Source organism: Triplophysa rosa, linkage group LG17 (genome assembly GCF_024868665.1).
Source record: "Triplophysa rosa linkage group LG17, Trosa_1v2, whole genome shotgun sequence".
NCBI classification, from domain to species: domain Eukaryota; kingdom Metazoa; phylum Chordata; class Actinopteri; order Cypriniformes; family Nemacheilidae; genus Triplophysa; species Triplophysa rosa.
This window is the reverse complement of record NC_079906.1, coordinates 14,701,260-14,724,337: the sequence shown is the minus strand read 5'-3', so window position 1 is coordinate 14,724,337 and position 23,078 is coordinate 14,701,260. Positions and strand designations below refer to the sequence as shown.

Here is a 23,078-nt window from a genome sequence, read left to right as displayed (position 1 = left end):
ATGTTGTTCAACACAGTGTGATTAATCACATACTGGTAGACGAGATAAAACAAAGGTCACTGAGGGTCACAGTTAGTCATAATTTGTCATTTTAAACAATGCCGCCAAAACACTTATGAGGCCTCCGCCAAATAATGGATATGATGCACTGAAATGTCCCCGCTACATATTTATTTGCATGCCATGTGTAGTGGTTATTTTGGATGTCAACCTTAGGCCTAAATATGCATACTGTGACTAATGCACGCAGTATGTCGTGCAACACAGTGTACATAATCACATACTGGAAGATCAATGCAAATAAACAACATTTGGATTCATTTTTAGTCATTTTTTGCATTGCAATTGAAACAGCTATTTGGCCTCCACTGAATAGACTACACAGCAACCAGGAAGTTCCCTCCTTCCATTGTAACTGACAGGCCACGTGAATGTGTTATCAAGGAGGCTTATTTTTGTAATAAAACATGCATTTTACGTTTAAAGATCATGCTATGTCATGAAACACAGTGTGCTTAATCACATACTGGAAGATGAGATGAAACAAAGGTCACTGAGGGTCACAGTGAGTCACACTTTGTCATTTTAAACAATGCCTCCGAAACACTTACGAGGCCTCCGCCGAATAATGGATATGATACACTGAAAAGTCCCCGCTACCAATTGATTCGCAAGCCACGTGTAGTGGTTATTGCGGATGCTTATTTTCAGGTCAAAATGTGCATTTTATTTTTAACGATCACGACACACCTCTTAGCACGGTGGGCTCGATGACATATCCAAAGATCAATTGAAACGGGCAACGTTTTAAAACAAACACGGGAACACCGGCCCGGGACCGCCTTGTCGCGCCACGCATAGGCAGCAAGGGGCAGCAATCTACCAACTCTAGGCGCTCTGCGGAGGCAAGGGTGGCGAGCGAGACGTTTTGGCATCTTTTGGGTGTGGCGCCACGAATAGGCAGCAAGGGGCAGCAAACTAGCAAGTCTAGGCGCACTGCGGACGTGAGGAAGACTATGGCAGAGTTAGGTGGTCAGGGGGAAGCGAAAGGCTCCTCGTGCACGCGGTGATGAAGATTAGGTGGTGAGGGGATGAGTAGGCACTTTGTGGCGCGAGGGTCCATGCCCGCAGCACTTTGCCACCCCTTGTGGCGTCCGTACGATGCCTCTCCGGAAAAACGGCCCCTAAACTCCGATAAGGGAAAAAAGTCCAACTCATAATAAGAGTGAGCGAGAATTTGGCGTACAATTCAGGTATACGAGCCCTTCGTCTGCCTAGTCGACCAATGGCAATCTATATGAATGGACAATTGTCCACGATTTACCTAACTTCCCTTGCCAAAAAAATGGACAGGACTTTGTGCTTTAGTCCAACTGCATGGTGGGGCCATTACCTTACCACATCAATCAATGGAGAATCAATGATGAACAAGAAGAGACCTAATCAACTTCATGAGAGAAAGCCCAGTGCCAAAGAATCATCACATATGGACTATTGCTGAGAAGCTTGTGGCTGCTTTTCTTCCAGCACTGGGAATGGAATCACTGATGGAAGAAGTGGAAATCACCAGATATGAGCTAGCCTCATTTATCAACACAACGAAAATCATGATGGAGGGAATCAGAGAGGAACTGCGAGGACTACGACTTACTGCTCTCCAGAATCGGATGGTTTTGGATCAACTCATTGCAGCGCAGGGAGGCGTTTGTGTTATGGTAGGAGAGACTTGTTGTACCTACATACCAGACAATGACGCAGATGGACATCTTATCGAACAAGGAATAGAGAATATTACATTGTTGTCTACAATGATCACAAAGAATGAAGTGAACACAGACTCTTCCATTTGGGACTGGTTTAACAGCATATTCCCTAATCTGCATAACATATTGATGTTTGCTGCATGTATTCTATCGCCAATTCTGATATTGCTGTGTTTTTGGCCTTGCATAATGCAGGCATGTAAGGGAGTCATTCCATCTAGTCCTCATCATCAGATGTTGGTCTATTCAGTCAGTGATGATCAACTCTTTGCAATTGATCAACTCTTTGCAGTAGAGTAAGAAAATTTACTAAAGTAATTGGTTAAAAGCAGGTGTTATCTGTGTTACGAGATGACCAAGATGGGTCATTTGGATTTTTATCTTTTATAGCTTGCATACATACCTACATTAAGTATAATCATTGATATTGATTCATTTTGCTCATGCAGATATATGTTCTTTGTAGTAGATATTCCTCTTAAATTAGTAGACTTAATCATGTGTGGGACTCTTATGGAGCCCCAAAGGGGGGAATATATTGTGCATAATTCTGATCATTTTGTTGATTGTGGTATTTGCACATTGCACTTTGGGCTCTTTTGGTACATCCCACTTATAAGAAGTATTCATAGGAATGATATTACCATAGATGTGTTAATAATCAGACCAATGATTGAATGTTACAAGTGAATATATGAAGATGACTTGATGATTTAATGATATAATCAGAATACTTAAGCAACGATTGAGTGTTGTTTGAACTATAAGTATATTTTTAATCATGTTAACCAAGTATAGAACAGATTTCAGCAATACAAACATTGTTGCCTAGAAAATAATAGTGGCAGACGAGAATGATTGGATAATAAAAAATAAAAGATAAAGGGAATTTCCTGATTGGTTTAGGAAAGCACCTCCTTTCCTAAGTTTCACTATAACTGTAGGCTGGAAAACACTTGGTTTTCAGATGACTTGGGACATCTCACTTTGTTTGGCCTGATCAAATAAAGTTAACTCCTTGACACCTGAACTTTCTTTGTCTGAGAGATTTTTTGAACTTCAAGATCGACTTTTACCACATCACTTTCTTGTACGTTGGCTAAAGTGTATAGACCCCCTGGTCCCTACATTGATTTTCTGAAAGAGTTTGCGGACTTCCTATCGGACCTATTGGTTAACGTTGATAAAGTACTAATTGTCGGAGACTTTAATATCCACGTAGATAGTGCTAACGATGCATTAGCAGTGGCGTTTACAGAGCTATTACACTCTTTTGGAGTAACACAACACATCAATGGACCCACTCATCGATTTAATCATACACTAGACTTGATTATATCTCACGGAGCCGATCTAACCAATATAGATATTATACCTCAAAGCGACGATGTCACTGATCACTATCTTATAACATGTACACTGCGCACTGCAGAAATCAGCCGTTTAACTCGTTATCGACAGGGTAGAACAATTACCTCGACTACTAAAGATAGTTTCGCAAAGAGCTTGCCAGATCTGACTCCTTTAATAACCATACCAATAAATACAGAATCGCTCGATGACATGACCAGCAAATTGGGTACTATTTTCTCTAATACATTAGAAGCTGTCGCACCTATGAAGTCAAAAAAGATTAATGAGAAAAACGCAGCACCATGGTACAATAGCACCACTCGCGCCCTTAAAAGAGAAACACGTAAACTGGAGCGCAAATGGAAACAAACCCAATTAGAGGTCTTTAAAATTGCGTGGAAAGAGAGTGCAAACTGTTATAAAAAGGCACTAAAAGCAGCAAAGGCTGAGCACCTCCGTAACCTCATAGAAACTAACAAAAACAATCCAAGGTTTTTATTTAGTACAGTTGCTAAACTAACAAATAAACAGACTTCACCTGACCTGGGTATTCCGCCGCACCTTGGTAGCAATGATTTCATGAACTTTTTTACAGAGAAAATCGAAAACATACGAGACAAAATAGTAAAATCTCAACCTCCAAGTCTGTCCTATAAATTAGTACCAACCATCGCCCCAAAAGAAAGGCTACAGTGTTTTTCACCTATAAAACAGGAAGATTTAATTAAACTTATTGCAACATCTAAACCTACAACTTGCTTATTAGACCCCATACCAACTAAATTATTAAAAGAGTTATTACCCGTTGCAATTGAGCCCATTTATAACATTATCAACTCGTCAATTAATCTAGGCCATGTCCCAGGAGCCTTTAAACTGGCCGTCATTAAGCCTCTTATCAAGAAACCAAACTTAGACCCCAATGAACTAGGAAACTATAGACCGATTTCAAATCTCCCTTACCTGTCTAAAATACTAGAAAAAGTAGTGTCCACTCAGTTGTGCTCTTTCTTACAAAATAATGACATACACGAAAAATTCCAGTCAGGCTTTAGACCGCATCATAGTACTGAAACTGCGCTCGTTAAAATTACAAACGACCTGCTTATAGCATCAGATAAAGGTAACATCTCACTCCTAGTCCTGCTCGACCTTAGTGCTGCGTTCGATACTGTAGACCATAAAATACTTCTAGATCGCTTACACAATTATACCGGTATTCAGGGACAGGCACTACAATGGTTCAGATCTTACTTATCAGACAGACATCAATTTGTCCATTTAAATGGGGAATCATCAAATCTAACGCAAGTAAATTATGGATTACCTCAGGGATCGGTTTTAGGACCCTTGCTATTCTCCATATACATGCTGCCCCTTGGAAACATTATTAGAAAACATGGAATTAGCTTCCACTGTTATGCAGATGATACTCAGCTATATATCTCATCAAGACCAGATGATTCCTTCCAACTATCCAAATTGGCAGAGTGCATCGACGATATAAAGCATTGGATGACTTGTAATTTCCTTCTTTTAAATTCTAATAAAACAGAAATATTACTTATCGGACCAAAGACACGTGAGCAGAATATTTCGGATTATGACCTGCAAATTGAAGGCTGCACTGTTACTCCAACAAATACAGTTAAAGACCTTGGCGTTATATTAGACAGCAACCTGTCATTTAAAAATCACATCTCAAATGTCACAAAAACAGCCTTCTTCCACCTTAGAAATGTTGCCAAATTGCGAAATATTTTATGTGTGGCTGATGCAGAGAAGCTTATTCATGCATTTGTGACCTCAAGACTTGACTACTGTAATGCACTGCTTAGTGGTTGTCCTGCAGCATCAATAAACAAACTACAGTTAGTTCAGAATGCAGCTGCCAGAGTTCTAACCAGGTCCAGAAAATACGATCACATAACCCCAATGTTATCAACCCTTCACTGGTTACCCATTAAGTATCGTATTGACTTTAAAGTTCTTTTAATTACTTATAAAGCCTTAAACGGTTTAGCCCCTACCTACATAACAGAGCTTCTACCACACTACAACCCATCACGCTCTCTAAGATCTCAAAACTCCAGACTTTTGATAACACCTAGAATAACTAAATCCACCAAAGGGGGTAGAGCTTTCTCATACGTAGCACCTAAACTCTGGAATAGCCTCCCCGATACTATTCGAGGGTCAGACACACTCTCCCAATTTAAATCTAGATTAAAGACACATCTTTTCAGCCAAGCATTCACTAATACATAGGTAATGAACAGCAGCTACGCTAATTATTCTTTTTCTGCCCTCGCCTCGGGATGCCCATCCCGAGGTAGGGAGAGATTCCGCCAGGCCCAGATGAACGTCATATGCCCATCCCCAACTAGAGATTACGCCAGCTACGCCAGAAGATTCCAGGATCGACTCCTGGCTTGCTCGTTGCACCTGCGCTCCTTTTCGTGCCATGGGACGTCCACTGACCTGCGCCAAAAATAGCTCAGTCGGCAACCTGTTCCTGTGCCTTCGATAGCTCAGTTGGTAGAGCGGAGGACTGTAGGTGTCCCACTGGTCATCCTTAGGTCGCTGGTTCGAATCCGGCTCGAAGGAAGCATCTTTTTAACCTCTTTTAAAAGACCATTGTTTATAAGGAGTGGTGAAAATGCGCCATAGGGCGTTCAAAACCACATTCCCTTACCGGGAATCGAACCCGGGCCGCAGCGAGTATGAGTATGACTGGTCCTCCGCAGGAGCCAGGGGGTGCCTGGCTCCATGTGTAGCCTTAATCAAGGCAGCCTGTCAGAAGGTACATGAAGGCATGGAAGGCAAATGGGCCACAGCGGGATCTGAAACCAGTTCAAAAGAATCCCACCTTCAGATTATGAGACTGACGCGCTGCCTAACTGCGCCAACGTGGCGTGCCACGGCACCAAGCACTGGACACCGATGGTCAAAAGTGCTTTGCAAAAATATGCTTTGTCCATTATTTACCAATGAGGGTCCCATTAAATAAGTTACACATATATTGTCCGTTATACACCTATGTGAGCCACATCAAATAAGTTACACATGTATATACCATATTTGAGCATAATAACCATGTTACAAAGCTGTAATAAACAGGTAATTGCCAAACTGATTCACGGACACTTTTGGTATGGCTCCCATAGGTAGCTAATGGACACACCATTTTTAAGCTTCTGGAGCACAACTGTGAGCCTTAATGCACGTCATTGTGAAGGGCTGTTCCTCTTATACACTCTACTGTTGGTTTAAGCTGGATAAATCATTGCCAAAGCAAACGAGACCACTGACAGGGGTCTTACTCTGTCTACCTAATTTTGGGCCCTTCGAGTAAATCGCAGATGTGAGAAAACATTGTGTCAATGCACACTGCTCTTTTATGTGCACGTTTGACTCGAAAGTCAAAGAAAAGGGCTTTAGGCTGTTTAAGCGTGTTGTCACACAGCCGCTGGGCTCAAATGAGGCAGTCAGCTTCGAGACGGGGTCCCCCGGGGCGCCGGGTGGCGTCCAGGTCTTCGGGCAGGCTTCGGGGGCATCGGGCAGGCCTCCCTCAAGTTTAGGCTGCAAGGGGGATGCGTAGGCGTTCTGTGGATGGAGGCGTGGCCAGCGGGAAGCTCCGCCCAAAATAGGTTACAATGGGAACGCGTAGGCTTCTCGTGTACATCGGGGTCCGGAGCCGGCCCGTAGGCTGCAAGGGGGATGTTTAGGCGCTCTTCGGGAGGCCCGGTCGCAACCTGATCGACGCGCGTGGCTTAGGTTGGGAACGTACGTCGAGTCGCCCCCTCGTGGTTCTGCGCAAGAGAGTGCCTAACCCTTCCTTCCGTGACTCAAAAATTAGGCACTTTGGGCATTTTTCATGGGTCCCCCGGGGCGTTGCCGCAGCCCCATGACGTTTCCATTCAATCGCGGGAGCTCTCCCCTTCGTTTCGGCAATGCCAGGTGACCTGGGAAATATTTTTGGGGCGTCAGCGTGCAGTGTCCATAACTAGCCGTCCGGCGCATGTCAACTAAGTTACACATTCAGTTTGATGGCCTTAGGCATGCTAGAGACGACCCAAAAGCAGACTCAAACTCCCCGTCGGCGAATCGAAACCGGTCGTGCGCGTCACCTGCGGAGACACTGTCCGCTATATTAACGAAGACTCATTTAGAATGTTGTGGAGGCTTTCCTAATCCTCCTCTGGTCCACAATGGCATTCTCATCAGATAATCACACTTTAACCTGTTGTTGAAAAGAAATTCAATAGCGGAAGAAGGAGGCCTTACCATGTCCTTGTACTGCTTCAGCTAGAATTGTCAGAGACTGGAGATTTGTTTTTCATTTCCCAGGCAGATCCAGATCCTAGCACCAGTGGTTGGCAGACTGTTAGCTTCATGGATATCTCTTCAGAGTTGTCGATTGCATCAGTTTGTTGATGGACGAGAACTTCACCTCGTTAGCCCCTCCCAGATGGAATGTTTATGGAGGAGCCCGCACCAAAGATGACCCCCTTAAACATTGCGGTGCGACACAGGAAGCACGCTGGTTCGAGAGCTGGTGGGTGTAGCTCGAGTTTCTCTTGATCTACGCATTAAAACTTCCGCCTTTTACGAAAGATTTCCGTGGGGTGAAACCACTGTGAGTTCAATGTGCTTTTGGACGGCTCCGCTCACAGCGGGCCTCGGTGAACGTGTTAGGAATCAGAGAGTTTAAGAATCCGCCTCTGTCGGACTGCCTCTGCACATCGCTGTCTCCTGGCTGTTTTGGGGCTCTTGGTTTTCCTCTGCTTGTTGCGAGTTTATTGTCAACATGTGCTCAGATAGATAGAGAGTTTTGTGCGATGCTCTTCAAATGTGTGGTTTTACTACGCTTCCTCTGTGCTGGAAAACAGTTGACGTGCATATCCCCTCCAAGTCAGGTGCTGCGGTCTCCCATATGGCCTAGCCGTTAGGATTCCTGGTTTTCACCCAGGCGGCTCGGGTTCAACTCCCGGTATGGGAAAACGGTGGGTTTCTTAGCTGCTCTTTCACTTGGAAATACCCCGTTGTTTCACAGTGAGGCAGCTGTGTAGGAGGTCAAACAAATTGCCACTGATCTCGTTTATGAGCCTTTCTGGGCTCCTCCTACTTTTAAGCCCCTTTGCACCATCCAAATTCAAGTGAGCACACAGTATTTACCTTCTATTGTAACGTGCTTCCTGAGGCCTCAGGTAACGTGCAGGATACACAGTGTTGTGTCCCGAGTGCCGACCATTCAAAAGTACAGCAGGTACAGCGGGGACCTTTTTTACGACACGTCTTATCACTGTCTTCACATTTTGAACCTCACCTCTACATAGAAAACATCCTAAACTTCCAACAGTGTTAAAGTGGACAATCCCGTAGGTGCAAAAAGCTCCTTCTGATTCGGCGACATCAGTCACGGCGACCGGTTAGCTAGCAGCAGTCAGTCAAGCCAAAGCATGACAGCAGCCAAAAGGCATCGCTAACAAGGCTTCCAAGCACAAAGAACCAGTGACCCCGTCGTGATTTGAACACGCAACCTTCTGATCTGGAGTCAGACGCGCTACCGTTGCGCCACGAGGCCTCTCGTTGGCCTACACAATCACGGTGCTCCTAGTCATGCTCTGGCGTAAAGCCTCGTGACGCTACCTCCATCCCGATGGCCGAACAGACATGCATCAGCTGTGCTGTATGTGGCAACGAAAACCTTAGCGCGTCCCTGGGTGGGCTCGAACCACCAACCTTTAGATTAAACTGATTGTGCCACAGAGACAGACTGAGGCCGCAGGGGAGAGGGACGGCGGCAAAACGAGACGTGGAACTCGTTTCTCGGACTTGGTTTGGAAAGAAACAGCAGAGTTTTATGGAGGCGATGTGTATTTATCCAGGTGTATGCAGGTGTGTCTGTTTGTGTAATGTGATGAACAGGCTTTTCTGATGATTTTGGTCTCTTATCTGCATAAAGTATAAATGTTACTAAAACTAAAAAAGAGAGTCATAACCACGTATGTCGCAGCACGCCAATATAGCGGATGCTTTCAGAGAGCCCTTTTTGCCGCATATTGGTTAAGAGTCATTGCGCCTTCTGTATTTTACCAAGAAGCTGCACAAACATTCCGTCACCTGGCCTGGTGAAAAGCACCAAGAACAGAAGGCTCTTACACGCCCAATGTGGGGATCGAACCCACGACCCTGAGATTAAGAGTCTCATGCTCTACCGACTAAGCTAGCCGGACGTACCTCAGCCAGGTATTAAGCTGTGGAACAATAGTCTGTTTGGGGACTAGTCCAGTCCGGTGCAGCCGGCGTCCCATCCGATGATCCAGCCGGCGTCCCAGCCGGTTTTCCAGCCAGCGTCCCAGCCAGCGTCCAAGCCGGTGATCCAGCCGGCGTCCCAGACTGCGTCAAGCCCTGTCCAGCCGGCCTTCCAGCCGGCGTCAAGCCCTTTTCAGCTGGCCTTCCAGCTGGCGTCAAGCCCTGTCCAGCCGGCATTCCAGCCGGCGTCAAGCCCTGTCCAGCCGGCCTTCCAGCTAGCGTCAAGCCCTGTCCAGCCGGCCTTCCAGCCGGCCTTCCAGCCGGTACCCAGTCCGGCAGCCAAGCCGGCCCCTGGGAAACTCCCAGGGTCAAAGACTGTCCCACCCAGGACTTCCCCTAAGTCCCCCAGGACTCCGCGCCCTCGAGCGCAGCCGGGGACTAAGACTTGTTTTCCCAATCCGTTTGATTTACCCCCCATGAACTCGTGTTTTGCCCAACCCCCCCTCCCATGTTTGTTATTTTTATTGTCGCACCCCAACCCCATTGTTATTTTGTCTTGTCTGCCACTGATTTTGTTCTCCATGTTTTGTCTGTTCATGTCACTGTCTCAGTCGGTCTTGTCTCGTCCGTCTACCCCTTGGTGAGCACCTGGAGGTGCTCATTAAAGGGGGGGCTTCTGTCATGGCTTGCTTCATTTAGTCATGTTTTTCTTGGTCCTGTAGCAGAGTCATGACAAAGCCTTTGGTTATGTGTGGAGAGAAACGTATTATTGTCCTTTTGACAATAATATACATTCTCTCCAGTGTCTCGTCTCTGTTCCCGCCATCTCGTTTCCTTGTTATCCTTCCCTGAGTGTTTTATTACCCACACCTGCCCTGTGTCGTTATCCCTCGTTTGTCTTGCCTATATATACCCTCATGTTTCATTGTCCTGTGCTGGTGTATTACGTTTGTTGTGCGTGTATTGTGTTCTCCTGTTCTTTGGATTTGCTATGTTGCTGTTTTGTTTTGACCCCGTATCTCTGCCTTGCCTTGCCTTGCCTTGTCCTGTCCGTGAGTCCTGTTTAGTTAAGTTTGTTGTTTTTAGTGTTCTTTGGTTTTGGTCTTGCCCCCTCGTGGGAAGTTTTTCTTTGTCTTTGTTAGCGTCGTTGATTATTGTGTTTGTCCCCCATCGTGGGTGTTTTGGTTTCTGTTTTTTTGTTAAGAAATAAAATCTTGTATCTGTTAACCCCTTCACTGCCTGCCTGCGCTTGGTTCTTCATTAACATAAAACCCTGTGCTGTACAATGCACTGTGAGAGTCTTACCAGTGTACTCTGTAGGAGGTTGGAAGGTGGGCACAAGCTTCTCTCCAAAAACGTTTAGGCTGTTAGTGTTAATGCTTTGCACCACCTGCCCTGAGTAGGTGAGAAAAGGGGAGGGTTTCTCTGTGATTGACGCTGCTCTCCGGTCTTGGTTCCATCTGTTCAGGCCTTCCAGGAGATACAACTGAAAATTCAGTGTGTTAGCACTGGTTCCTGTATAGAAGTGAACAATGAAAAGCATGAAAGTGTGATAAGTGACATTATTTATCTTATTGTAATGAATATGTACTATACTGCAATAACAATGAGCCACACACCTGGAATGATCCTGTTCAGATGGCAGTGGAAAGACTCAAGGGAGGTCGAGCCCCTAGCACACCTGTACTTGGTGAGAACTATCCCTCCCTTGGTGGTGGTGGTGCCCGTCTCTGTGAAGAGAGACACACCAGGCGAATCCTGTATGCACTTAAAATGCCTCATCTGAACACGCCAGATGTGCTCCATCCTCACTGTGTCCAGCAGAGGAACCCCCATCAGATCTCTCCCCTTCTCCCCCTTGAGTTCCTGCAGAAGCCTGTCAATGTGGCGGGTTGTGGACTCCACCCCACGTGTCCTACGACGGCAATAGAGCGCCAGCTCTTTCTTGGTAATCCGCCGGTTCACGAGGTCATTGGTGATGACAGACAAACCTTCCTGCTGCAGGTGCTCTCTCTTTGCCCGCCGCAACAAAGCAACATCATGTGGGTCCCACTCCAAAATACATGCTGAGAGACGTGACATGAAGATTGGGTAGAGAGGATGAGCATCAGTGGTGCAGCCCACTGCCAGCCGACGCATGAAGTGCCAGATGTCCAGCCTGATATTGAGGTCAGGCCATCCTCCAAATCTGGCCTGTAGCTTGCTCTGCCCCTTCTCTACACAGCAGCCAGAGTCCACGTACAGCAGCACTGGTGGAGCCACGGCAGCCTGGCTGTACCTGTTAATCAAGCCGGAGACCATGGTGTCTAGTGCCGCACCTTCCTGAGCGGTCAGGACACTGATAAGAATTTGGCCTGTCTCATTACCAACAGAAGTCAGCCACTGTGCTGTTCCCCTGGCTGTGCCTGCCAACTTTCTTGTGATCTAAAATCAACAAAATTAAGGATAATACAAATTTCACAAAGTTAAAACACCAGTAAAATTGTCAACCGATTACCTGTTTTGTAGAGTCCATTTTTAAAATGGTCCCAAACGTGGAAGTAATGCAAGCCTTGACATGATCCATACAGCTGACAATGTCCCTCCCGTAAACTGAAAGCAGCCACTTGCTAGTAGGGACGTCGATGGGCTCCGGAGGCTTCTGGCACACGACAGGTAAGAGGCTGGGGCGGTTGACAAAACCAGCACACTCCTCCATATAGTGCGCCAAGCGGTCAAGCCACTCCTCCCCATGGTTCTCCCTCAGCTGTTTCACCAGTCTGGTGGGGCTGTTGCCCAGCGTCCGCTCCCTCAGCATGCGTATGACACGAACGTCACACGCATACCTTTGTGCAAAAGAGAAGATTTGCTTCATTCATTATTTCAAGCTAAATTAAAAACACTTTCATTTTGCTATGCATTTAATTTACATGACACATTTCTGCATATATACTTTATTGTTAACCATTAATTGATTAACATCAATATTATAAACTCATTACAAGATTCTCTACAATGTGTGTAGATTGTAGCTCACTTCTGTGTCAAGATCAGACGAAACAGTCTTCTATGGGGCAAGTCGAGCTGGTCCAGGACAGTCTGACTGGTAGACAGGTAATTCAGGCGACAAACAGTACACCTGAGAGTCTCTGTTACCATAAGGTAGTACCTGTCGATGTCCAGGACCTTCCCTGCTCTCTTGTGGATGCCATTGCCAGTCAACTACTTCCCACATGTAGGACAGGGCAGTGTAACCTCCACAAGTGGTAGGGCATCCATACCAGAAGCCTGTGGTTAAAAAAGCGGTCTGGAGATGGAGCCTGGTGGTAGATGAGAGAAGGGACTGGTGGCTCATACCAGAGCTTCAAGTCTGTCCGAAGTCTGCCAGCGTGAAAAAGCGCAGACGCAATCCACCTCTGATCCTGTGATGGGATCGTCTTCCTCATTTCAGGAGGCAGCCAAAATTGATCTGGCTCGGCTGCGGGAGCAGTGGTGGGTGCAGAAGCAGGGCCAGGCATAGAAGAGGCAACACGCTCCTCATTCAAAAGCAATGAAAAAGTAGAGATGTAATATAAACATTACAACATTGTTTCTCTCAAGTTTGCATATAAGTAATTCTATAATTTAGGGTACATTTTGTGTCCATTCATGATAATTATATATTTTTAACAAAATTAACTTAAAGGCCGATTTATCATTTAAAAATGGTTCCTGGACGCCTGCATAACTGGTTCTTAAAATTATCTTAAAACAATTTCTGTACATATGGCAGAACAGACAAAAGAACGCTTAGATGATTAGCATGTGTTAGAAGTGTAGAGCTTAATCACAGAGTGAAGTGGCACACAGTTTGTCTGAAACGCAGTTGACGAATTCACCAGGAAAACATCCTTTCTCTTGTAATATCAAATTGGTGTTTAATGATTAAGCTTGTCAACTAGCAGGTAAGTAACACTGATCAAATATATAAACTGAACCAACAGTAATTTTATTAAGAAAGCATATTTGTTCTGTAATTTTTGGTTGATGTGAAATGTACCCCCAATTATGGATTTACCCATATGTACTGTACATGTAATTACAGATGCCGGAACAAATAGACGGGTACTCACTGAGGATGTAGGAGCAGGTCTGGCTGTAGGAGAAGGACCGGCTGAAGTAGTATTTGTGGATGCAGGTGACGGACTGGCTGAAGGAGGTGGTCTGGCTGAAGGAGGTGGTCTGGCCGAAGGATGTGGTCTGGCTGAAGGAGGTGGTCTGGCTGAAGGAGAAGGAATGGCTGAAGGAGGTGGTCTGGCTGCAGGTGACTGACTGGCTGAAGGAGTCGGACTATGACTACCAGGCTGTGAATATAAATATTGCACATTATTAACATCAACATAATAATGACGGTGATAATGATAAAACATATTAAGGTCTTTTTGAAATTACCTGGATCCGCCTTGGTATATTTAGGTTGGGTTTGGCTGCTGAACTAATGGATCCTCCAAATCGTTTCTTTGTAAACTAAAGGAGGGAGATGACAGAACAGATTGTCATTCATGTAAAATCATACAAACAAAGGAAATTTGAAGATATGAATTCCGTATTGAAGAATACACAAACAATCTTCCAGCCAACCAATAAAAGGCTTTGGGGACATTCCATAGGTAATTGTTTGTGGAGTAGGTAATCTACTTAAATATTAAAATGACATGTACCATTGATAAGTTAAGTGCAGCCGTGAATGGTTGGGGCTGAGGTAGAGGCCGGGACAGATAGTAGGAGTGGAGNCATTGAATAGGTGGTTTGAATTAAAGTGTAAAATGTCTTCAACTTTCTCTTTTAATGGAGTTGCTTAGGTAACCATTATTGTTTAGTTACAAATGCATTTGTGTTACAGATTGAAAAATGTCCGATGCAATCCCGTGGCCAGTTGACCTTGCTTGGAGCGGTCCAGAAGTGCACATGTGGTTTTCACACTCAGAAGGTAACATTAATGTGAATGCGTTGCAAGTATTTTTTTAAGCAAACCAATGTTCCTCTTTCAAAAATGTGTGTATGTGTTTTTGTTGTTATAAGCAGCCCACTGCCTCTTCTGAACAAACACAGAGGGTCAGAGAACAACAGCCTGCTGCTGCAGCGGCACAGGAGCAGAGCGAACCCCAGCCTCAGGCCCGGCCGCAGCCTTCACCATCAAGGATAACTCCGAGTTTGTCAATGGTAATAACAATTTTTCTATTAGCCATATTTTAGTGTAATAAACTATTGTCGTGGCGAAAAGTCGGTCAGCCAATGTTGAAAGAATTCACGAAGACCAGAGAGCCAGGTTTCCAGAGGTTTCAATCTTTATTTGCTCGAGCAAGCAAAGTGAGACACACAGAGTTCATCTGTAGATGCCCAACGAATACATGTCTGACTCCATCTTTTATACATTGTTCTCAAGTTGTTATCACAGTTCAAACCAATCAGGTTTTACCTGACCTCATCTTCTACCAACCAGTTTTTACATGACATCACTTATTTTTATTAGCCCATCCCCTTATGCCTCGTTACAGTTATATTTCATCCTGCACTTGCTACAGTTATATTTCCGGCCTACTAGTGTTGTCAAAAATATCGATATTTCGATAAGTATCGATACTGAAGAATCTGAAACGGTTCCAATACCCATGTCCCACGTATCGATATCAGCTGCGCGTTCCCGCTCTCTTTCTCTTGTCCGACAGTGAGTTAACACACTGCACGTGAACGCATAACAACAGAGCCCCGCCTCCTCTCACAGACTTGACTCGTTTGCGGCAGTTAAATAGTGTTAATGTTAGAAAAGACGGCCAGTCTCAGTAACACATCTGGCGTGGTGCACGCTCGTTACGCTTCCCGTGTTTACCATAGCGATCCATGTATGTGCGCTGATCAATAATTTTATCCACTCGTTTCATTCGCCCTGGTTATATGTTGTTTATGTTAGTACACAGTCCGCAACAGTTCTCATGTTTAATGCACGCGTTTCTGTCTTTATGTGCGCTCATCAATGATTTCATCCACTCGTCTCGTTCGCTCCGGTTAATTTGATGTTTGAAGTAATGCTGGTGCGGGTAAAGTCTCCGCAACAGTTCTCGCGTGTGATACACGTTTGCACTTCCGTGTTTACCATAGCGCTCTATGTGTGTGCGCTGTTCAATGATTTCATGCACTCGTCTCATTCGCTCCAGTTAAAAGTTGTTAATGTTAGAAATATGCGGAGTCTCTGCAACAGTTCTTGCGTTTAAGTTTGCGTTTCTGTCTATATGTGCGCTGATCAATGATTACAGTATGGGCCTATGTGAATAAAAGCCAATTTAGCCAAATAAAAATGTAGGCTATTAACTAACATTAACGAACAATGAATGAGCAATACATTTGTTCAAGTATTTATTAATCTCTTTTAAATGTTAGTTAAAAAATACAACTATTTATGTAAGCTCCCCTGTTGAAAAATCCAGTATATGCTGGGTAAGGTATGTTTTGATCGATGCTGGTTTGATCTTAAACCAGCTAAGAACCATCTTAAATCAGCATATGACCATCTTAAACCAGCACATGAACAGTTTAAACCAGCACAAACCAGCAAACCAGCATCAAAACATACCAAACCAGCATAGGCTGGTTTTTTCAACAGGGTCTGGTCCATTAATACTGACAAATACAACTTTGATTTTAAATAGTAAATGTATTCGTAAAATTAACATTAGATTAACAATTAATAAATAATGTAAAAATATATACCTCATTGTCTAGTCTTGTTCAATTTAACTTCAAATAAAATTTAAAAAGGCCTATATTGCTATTGCTTATTAGGGCCTTATTGCTATGGCAGTTTATTCCCCGTGGTATCGAAAATGGTATCGAATATCGATATTTTTTTAGGTATTGAATCGAAGTTAGAAATTCCAGTATCGTGACAACACTACGCCTACCATATTAAGATCTCCGGCCTACCATATTAAGATTTAATTGTAGGGAGCGCTCTCAATAACACATACGTATATCATGTGCTCTTTATCTTGACACCTTTCCGGGGGCTTTCGGACGTCGCAATAACACATACGTATATAAAGTGCTTATTATCTTGACACCTTTCCGGGGGCTTTCGGACGATACATGATTTAACCTTGGTTTTATTAAAAATGAACTCATGGTTTAGTGTGATAATGATAAACAACCCAGCGTTCTTAACCAAACCTCTCTACAAAAGTGTGTGTGGTGTACGTGCAGTTCCTGTCTTAGTGTGAGAAGATATTTGGTGTGTACGCAGGTGTTCAAGTGTTCAAACTCATACATGAGGCCCATAGCCCTTGTTAAGATCAGAGAAGTATATGAACTCTATAACTTCCTTTAAATGTATTCTTTAAGTAAGAAAGCTATTTTATATAAGAAAACTCAGTAATATATTTAGAATATAAGAAAAGTCAATAATATGTCTAGAAAAACCACCATCTATATTCATCTGTTGACAATTTATAAAGTACAGAAAATGTCATTGTAATTGTTTTGTACTTTCAGTTTACCAAACCAAGGTTTAGCGGGTCTCACATTGCTGCAGCGAAGCCAAATTTGAGTGCGGCTAGAAGACCATCTCGTGTGGATGACCAACCCAGCGCAGCAGTGTCCAGTGCCCCGAAACCAAGCACCACTGTCTCTGTAAGTATTGGCATAATCCACATTTCATGCTGTTAAGTAAAGTTAACACATTACGCTCGCCTCCACTTTGTACAGCACATATTTTTATTCCAGGAAACCATACTGTAATGAAATAAGATCAGAACTTTACAGTATTGCATAATGCTTTAATTAAATACATTCGATATACACTGCTGTTCAGCAGTGACACCTTAAATTGATCAAAAACGGTCCAACATTTTGTCACGCTTTATTAAGTAGTCAACCATTTTAACTGTGATTTTTAAATATCAAAATATTACTGTTTTAATTTATTTTTGATCAAGTAATTAAGACTTTGGAGAACGTAATAATCTAAAGCATCTTTCTGGTCACACGCCTCTGAACAGTGGTGTATAATTCCATCTAACATGAGGTAAAATGATATGGTAAAATATTATTTTGCTTTTCCTTAGGTATGCCTGTGATCTGAGAGTCATTAGATTCCTGCGTGAGCGTGGCCTAGGCAACAGTCCTACACGGGTCATCAAACAGCTGCATGAGAACCACAGTGAGGAGTGGCTCAAGTGTCTGGCCCGGTACACCACCCAATGTGTTGACTTTGTCAACCGCCCTGGAGTGTTGCCAATAAAATTCCAGGAACCCCCAAAGCCTGCAGTGGTGCCAAGCTGGAAGTGGCTTCTCACTGTTTACAGCCGAGACATCCTGACAAGGCTGGATGAAATCCATGCCAGGATAACATCCACTTACAGCACAGTGTTAAAGATGGATTCAACTAAAAAGGTATTTTAAAAATTGTATGCTCAGCATTCTACACTGTTTGATGTTTACTACATTTTAAACATGCTCCCAATTATGTCTATTTCAGACCACCAAAAAGCTGGCAGGGACAGCCAGAGGAAGGGGACTGTGGCTCACCTCTGTTGGCAACGAGTTTGGCCAGGTGCTCATCAGTGTCTTAACAGCCCAGGAAGGAGCAGGACTGGACAAGATGGTAGACGGTCTTGTGAAACGCTACCAGCAGGCCGGTGTGGATCCACCTGCCGTGTTGAACGTCGACTGTGGGTGCTGCACTGAGGTGGGAGAGACCAAGCTGAAAGCTAGGTTCAGTGGATGGCCAGATCTCCTGATAAGGCTGGACATCTGGCATTTTATGCGCAGGATCGCCTTGGGATGTACAACCGACGCCCATCAGCTTTACCCCATCTTCATGTCACGACTGTCAGCGTGCATCTTTGAATGGGATGGTGCTGATATTTCTCTGCTCCGCAAAGCCAAGAGAGAGCTGCTGATGTCCCGGGTTGGCCTGCGCTGACAGATGAAGATGTCGACAAACACCTTAAGAGGAAAGAGTTGGCTCTCCATTGTCGGAGGAGGACCCGCGGGGAGGAGACTACCATCCTTCTCCTTGAAAGGCTGCTTACAGAGCTCCTAAGCAGCCAAGGCAATGACTCCCTGGGTGTTCCTCTCTGGACACAGTGAAGGATGGAGCACATCTGGAGTGTTCAGAGAGGCATGTGAAATGCATCAGGATTCCCTGGTGTGCTCTCTATCACAGAGAAGGGGCACACCTTACACCAAGGGTGGTGTGCTTCTGGGGACATACAGATGTGCCAGAGGCTCCACTTCTCTCGAGTCCTTTCACTTGCATCACAACCGTTTCATCCCAGGTACGTATCTGCCACACTTAGAATGCATATGTAGAAAAAAGCATTAAGCGTGTTTATTTCAGACTCCCTTAACACTGTTGTGTCTGTTTACAGGGACCAGTGCCAACAGTCTGAACTTTCATATTTATCTGCTGGAGGGGCTTCACAGGTGGAACCAGGACCAGGAGGCTGCTTCCTTGTCATCTGAACCATCAGCTTTGCGCAGCTACACAGGAGAACTCCTTCACTGTGCAAACTGCAATTACGAAAAGCTGTTTGGCAGGAAAGTGGTCCCCACGTTTTGTCCCCTTGCACGTTACACCGGTAAGAGAACTTGTTATTGGTGTAAACCTGCATTTATGTAAAATATCAGCCTTTATATATCATATTTAATTCTCACTTGAATGTAATTCCTGTTTATTTATTGTGTTTATTCCAGGTGAGCTCATTGGAGTCCAGTATTTGTTCCTTCAGACTGGTCAGGCACTGCAGGAAATGAACCCAGACTCTGAGCAGACAGCAGAGCTCCTTGATGACCTCAATGTGGAAGAGCGGGAGGAAGATGAGGGCTTCTGTGACATCAACGAGGATCACACCTTAAGAGATCTGGATGTTGTTCTGTCACCACTGTCCACACTGACACTGGGTTCTTTCACCCCTGTCACAAGAAGTGCCACCTCTGTCCTGGGCTCCTCAACGCCTTCATTGGTCCCTGACACCAGTGTTCTGGCACATAGCCTCCCACAGTCTGCGTCCCCTGTCCCCTCTGAGCCTTCTGATTTACCTGTCCACTTGGAGTTGGAAGATGCAGGGCAGGAAGGCGATGAAGAGACGGTATGTTCCACTCCTGTATTTTTATTAAACAAAAATAAAAAAACTATTTATTAAAAAACAATGAATTAATGGTCAACATCTGCTTCTGTGCTGTGAACCCAGAGTTTACACTTATTTTACTTAAAAATTACTCAATTGGTAAGTCATTAGTAAGCAAAATGCATCAAACTTAATATTTTATGTAACAATTATTGTTTGTGTTTTTCAATAGGCTGTTGACTACCAAAATGTGCCTGGTTTTCAACATGTGGACAGGCTGGCGTAATATCTGGTGGAGCTCCGGGGTCACACAGTCCTCAGCCTGACCAACCAGGAAGCCAACACCATCATTGGACTTTGTCAGAAGCTGGATGACCGAGACAAGCAGAGGGTGGTGTATGCAGCTCGGCACCAGGAGCGACTGCTGAGTGGGCGCTTCAGAACACCAAAGAGGCCCACTCACACCCTTGGAGTAGAGAGCACCACCAGATGTGTGCTGGGTGCAGGCAGCGTACCCGCTCAGTGGCCTGACTGCTGCCGTCTGGTGGAGACCATCTTCATCAGGCTTTGCACAATTCACCCTAGCCCCAAGAAAAAAAGAAAAGGGAAGCCTGTCGAGATGGTCTCTGATCCTCCAAGAATATCGAAGGATAAGGCAGCTTGTGCTTGGAAACAGCATGGTAATGGAGGGAACATCCATGCAGCTGGTGGAGGTAAACCAAAACACCCTGATTCAGTGGCACAATAACAGACAGAAAAAGCAGAAAACTGTCGTGCTGCCTTCAGGCTATTTGATTTCACTCAGCCCCTTCCTGAACCTCCGAGAGCCTCCACAAGGTGCTAATACAGCTACGACTGAAGCCAACATCAGCCACGAGCACACGCAGTTTACAAGCCTAACCCGAGAGCACAGCACCAAGCAAAGCAGAGGCACACTTCTGTTCGTACTAATTGTCGGAGACTTTAATATCCACGTAGATAGTGCTAACGATGCATTAGCAGTGGCGTTTACAGAGCTATTACACTCTTTTGGAGTAACACAACACATCAATGGACCCACTCATCGATTTAATCATACACTAGACTTGATTATATCTCACGGAGCCGATCTAACCAATATAGATATTATACCTCAAAGCGACGATGTCACTGATCACTATCTTATAACATGTACACTGCGCACTGCAGAAATCAGCCGTTTAACTCGTTATCGACAGGGTAGAACAATTACCTCGACTACTAAAGATAGTTTCGCAAAGAGCTTGCCAGATCTGACTCCTTTAATAACCATACCAATAAATACAGAATCGCTCGATGACATGACCAGCAAATTGGGCACTATTTTCTCTAATACATTAGAAGCTGTCGCACCTATGAAGTCAAAAAAGATTAATGAGAAAAACGCAGCACCATGGTACAATAGCACCACTCGCGCCCTTAAAAGAGAAACACGTAAACTGGAGCGCAAATGGAAACAAACCCAATTAGAGGTCTTTAAAATTGCGTGGAAAGAGAGTGCAAACTGTTATAAAAAGGCACTAAAAGCAGCAAAGGCTGAGCACCTCCGTAACCTCATAGAAACTAACAAAAACAATCCAAGGTTTTTATTTAGTACAGTTGCTAAACTAACAAATAAACAGACTTCACCTGACCTGGGTATTCCGCCGCACCTTGGTAGCAATGATTTCATGAATTTTTTTACAGAGAAAATCGAAAACATACGAGACAAAATAGTAAAAACTCAACCTCCAAGTCTGTCCTATAAATTAGTACCAACCATCGCCCCAAAAGAAAGGCTACAGTGTTTTTCACCTATAAAACAGGAAGATTTAATTAAACTTATTGCAACATCTAAACCTACAACTTGCTTATTAGACCCCATACCAACTAAATTATTAAAAGAGTTATTACCCGTTGCAATTGAGCCCATTTATAACATTATCAACTCGTCAATTAATCTAGGCCATGTCCCAGGACCTTTAAACTGGCCGTCATTAAGCCTCTTATCAAGAAACCAAACTTAGACCCCAATGAACTAGGAAACTATAGACCGATTTCAAATCTCCCTTACCTGTCTAAAATACTAGAAAAAGTAGTGTCCACTCAGTTGTGCTCTTTCTTACAAAATAATGACATACACGAAAAATTCCAGTCAGGCTTTAGACCGCATCATAGTACTGAAACTGCGCTCGTTAAAATTACAAACGACCTGCTTATAGCATCAGATAAAGGTAACATCTCACTCCTAGTCCTGCTCGACCTTAGTGCTGCGTTCGATACTGTAGACCATAAAATACTTCTAGATCGCTTACACAATTATACCGGTATTCAGGGACAGGCACTACAATGGTTCAGATCTTACTTATCAGACAGACATCAATTTGTCCATTTAAATGGGGAATCATCAAATCTAACGCAAGTAAATTATGGATTACCTCAGGGATCGGTTTTAGGACCCTTGCTATTCTCCATATACATGCTGCCCCTTGGAAACATTATTAGAAAACATGGAATTAGCTTCCACTGTTATGCAGATGATACTCAGCTATATATCTCATCAAGACCAGATGATTCCTTCCAACTATCCAAATTGGCAGAGTGCATCGACGATATAAAGCATTGGATGACTTGTAATTTCCTTCTTTTAAATTCTAATAAAACAGAAATATTACTTATCGGACCAAAGACACGTGAGCAGAATATTTCGGATTATGACCTGCAAATTGAAGGCTGCACTGTTACTCCAACAAATACAGTTAAAGACCTTGGCGTTATATTAGACAGCAACCTGTCATTTAAAAATCACATCTCAAATGTCACAAAAACAGCCTTCTTCCACCTTAGAAATGTTGCCAAATGCGAAATATTTTATGTGTGGCTGATGCAGAGAAGCTTATTCATGCATTTGTGACCTCAAGACTTGACTACTGTAATGCACTGCTTAGTGGTTGTCCTGCACATCAATAAACAAACTACAGTTAGTTCAGAATGCAGCTGCCAGAGTTCTAACCAGGTCCAGAAAATACGATCACATAACCCCAATGTTATCAACCCTTCACTGGTTACCCATTAAGTATCGTATTGACTTTAAAGTTCTTTTAATTACTTATAAAGCCTTAAACGGTTTAGCCCCTACCTACATAACAGAGCTTCTACCACACTACAACCCATCACGCTCTCTAAGATCTCAAAACTCCAGACTTTTGATAACACCTAGAATAACTAAATCCACCAAAGGGGGTAGAGCTTTCTCATACGTAGCACCTAAACTCTGGAATAGCCTCCCCGATACTATTCGAGGGTCAGACACACTCTCCCAATTTAAATCTAGATTAAAGACACATCTTTTCAGCCAAGCATTCACTAATACATAGCTAATGAACAGCAGCTACGCTAATTATTCTCTTTCTGCCCTCGCCTCGGGATGCCCATCCCGAGGTAGGGAGAGATTCCGCCAGGCCCAGATGAACGTCATATGCCCATCCACAACTAGAGATTACGCCAGCTACGCCGAAGATTCCAGGTTCGACTCCTGGCTTGCTCGTTGCACCTGCGCTCCTTTTCGTGCCATGGACGTACCTGACCTGCGCCAAAAATAGCTCAGTCGGCAACGGTTTCTGTG

At 44.1% G+C, this 23,078-nt stretch overlaps 1 protein-coding gene and 3 non-coding genes across 4 annotated transcripts; 1 reads left to right on the top strand and 3 right to left on the bottom strand.

Moving 5' to 3' along the window:
- Positions 1-1,491: 1,491 nt before the first annotated feature.
- Positions 1,492-13,998, bottom strand: LOC130568336 (uncharacterized). The gene is made up of 8 exons (XM_057357121.1): positions 13,785-13,998; positions 13,466-13,696; positions 12,391-12,889; positions 11,872-12,199; positions 10,994-11,798; positions 10,680-10,889; positions 1,652-1,735; positions 1,492-1,544 (listed from the first exon to the last, which is right to left on the bottom strand). Exons 3-8 carry the CDS (start codon positions 12,510-12,512, stop codon positions 1,492-1,494), a joined length of 1,602 nt encoding a protein of 533 aa, XP_057213104.1. The 5' UTR covers positions 12,513-12,889; positions 13,466-13,696; positions 13,785-13,998.
- Positions 5,637-5,723, top strand: trnay-gua (transfer RNA tyrosine (anticodon GUA)). Its single transcript is given in 2 exon segments — positions 5,637-5,673; positions 5,688-5,723. It is a non-coding gene; the product is annotated as a tRNA-Tyr (tRNA).
- On the bottom strand, positions 8,632-8,703 carry trnaw-cca (transfer RNA tryptophan (anticodon CCA)). The gene has a single exon. It is a non-coding gene; the product is annotated as a tRNA-Trp (tRNA).
- On the bottom strand, positions 9,283-9,355 carry trnak-cuu (transfer RNA lysine (anticodon CUU)). The gene has a single exon. It is a non-coding gene; the product is annotated as a tRNA-Lys (tRNA).
- Positions 13,999-23,078: the final 9,080 nt, after the last annotated feature.

Excerpts from the sequence above, each read along its gene's own strand:
- LOC130568336 (XM_057357121.1), bottom strand. The coding sequence starts at position 12,512 with ATGGTAACAGAGACTCTCAGGTGTACTGTTTGTCGCCTGAATTACCTG. Across the intron at positions 11,799-11,871 it reads AAATGGACTCTACAAAACAG|ATCACAAGAAAGTTGGCAGG; the intron begins GTAATCGGTTGA and ends TGTTGATTTTAG. Across the intron at positions 1,736-10,679 it reads ACCTCCTACAGAGTACACTG|GTACAACAAGTCTCTCCTAC; the intron begins GTAAGACTCTCA and ends TCTGGTATGTAG.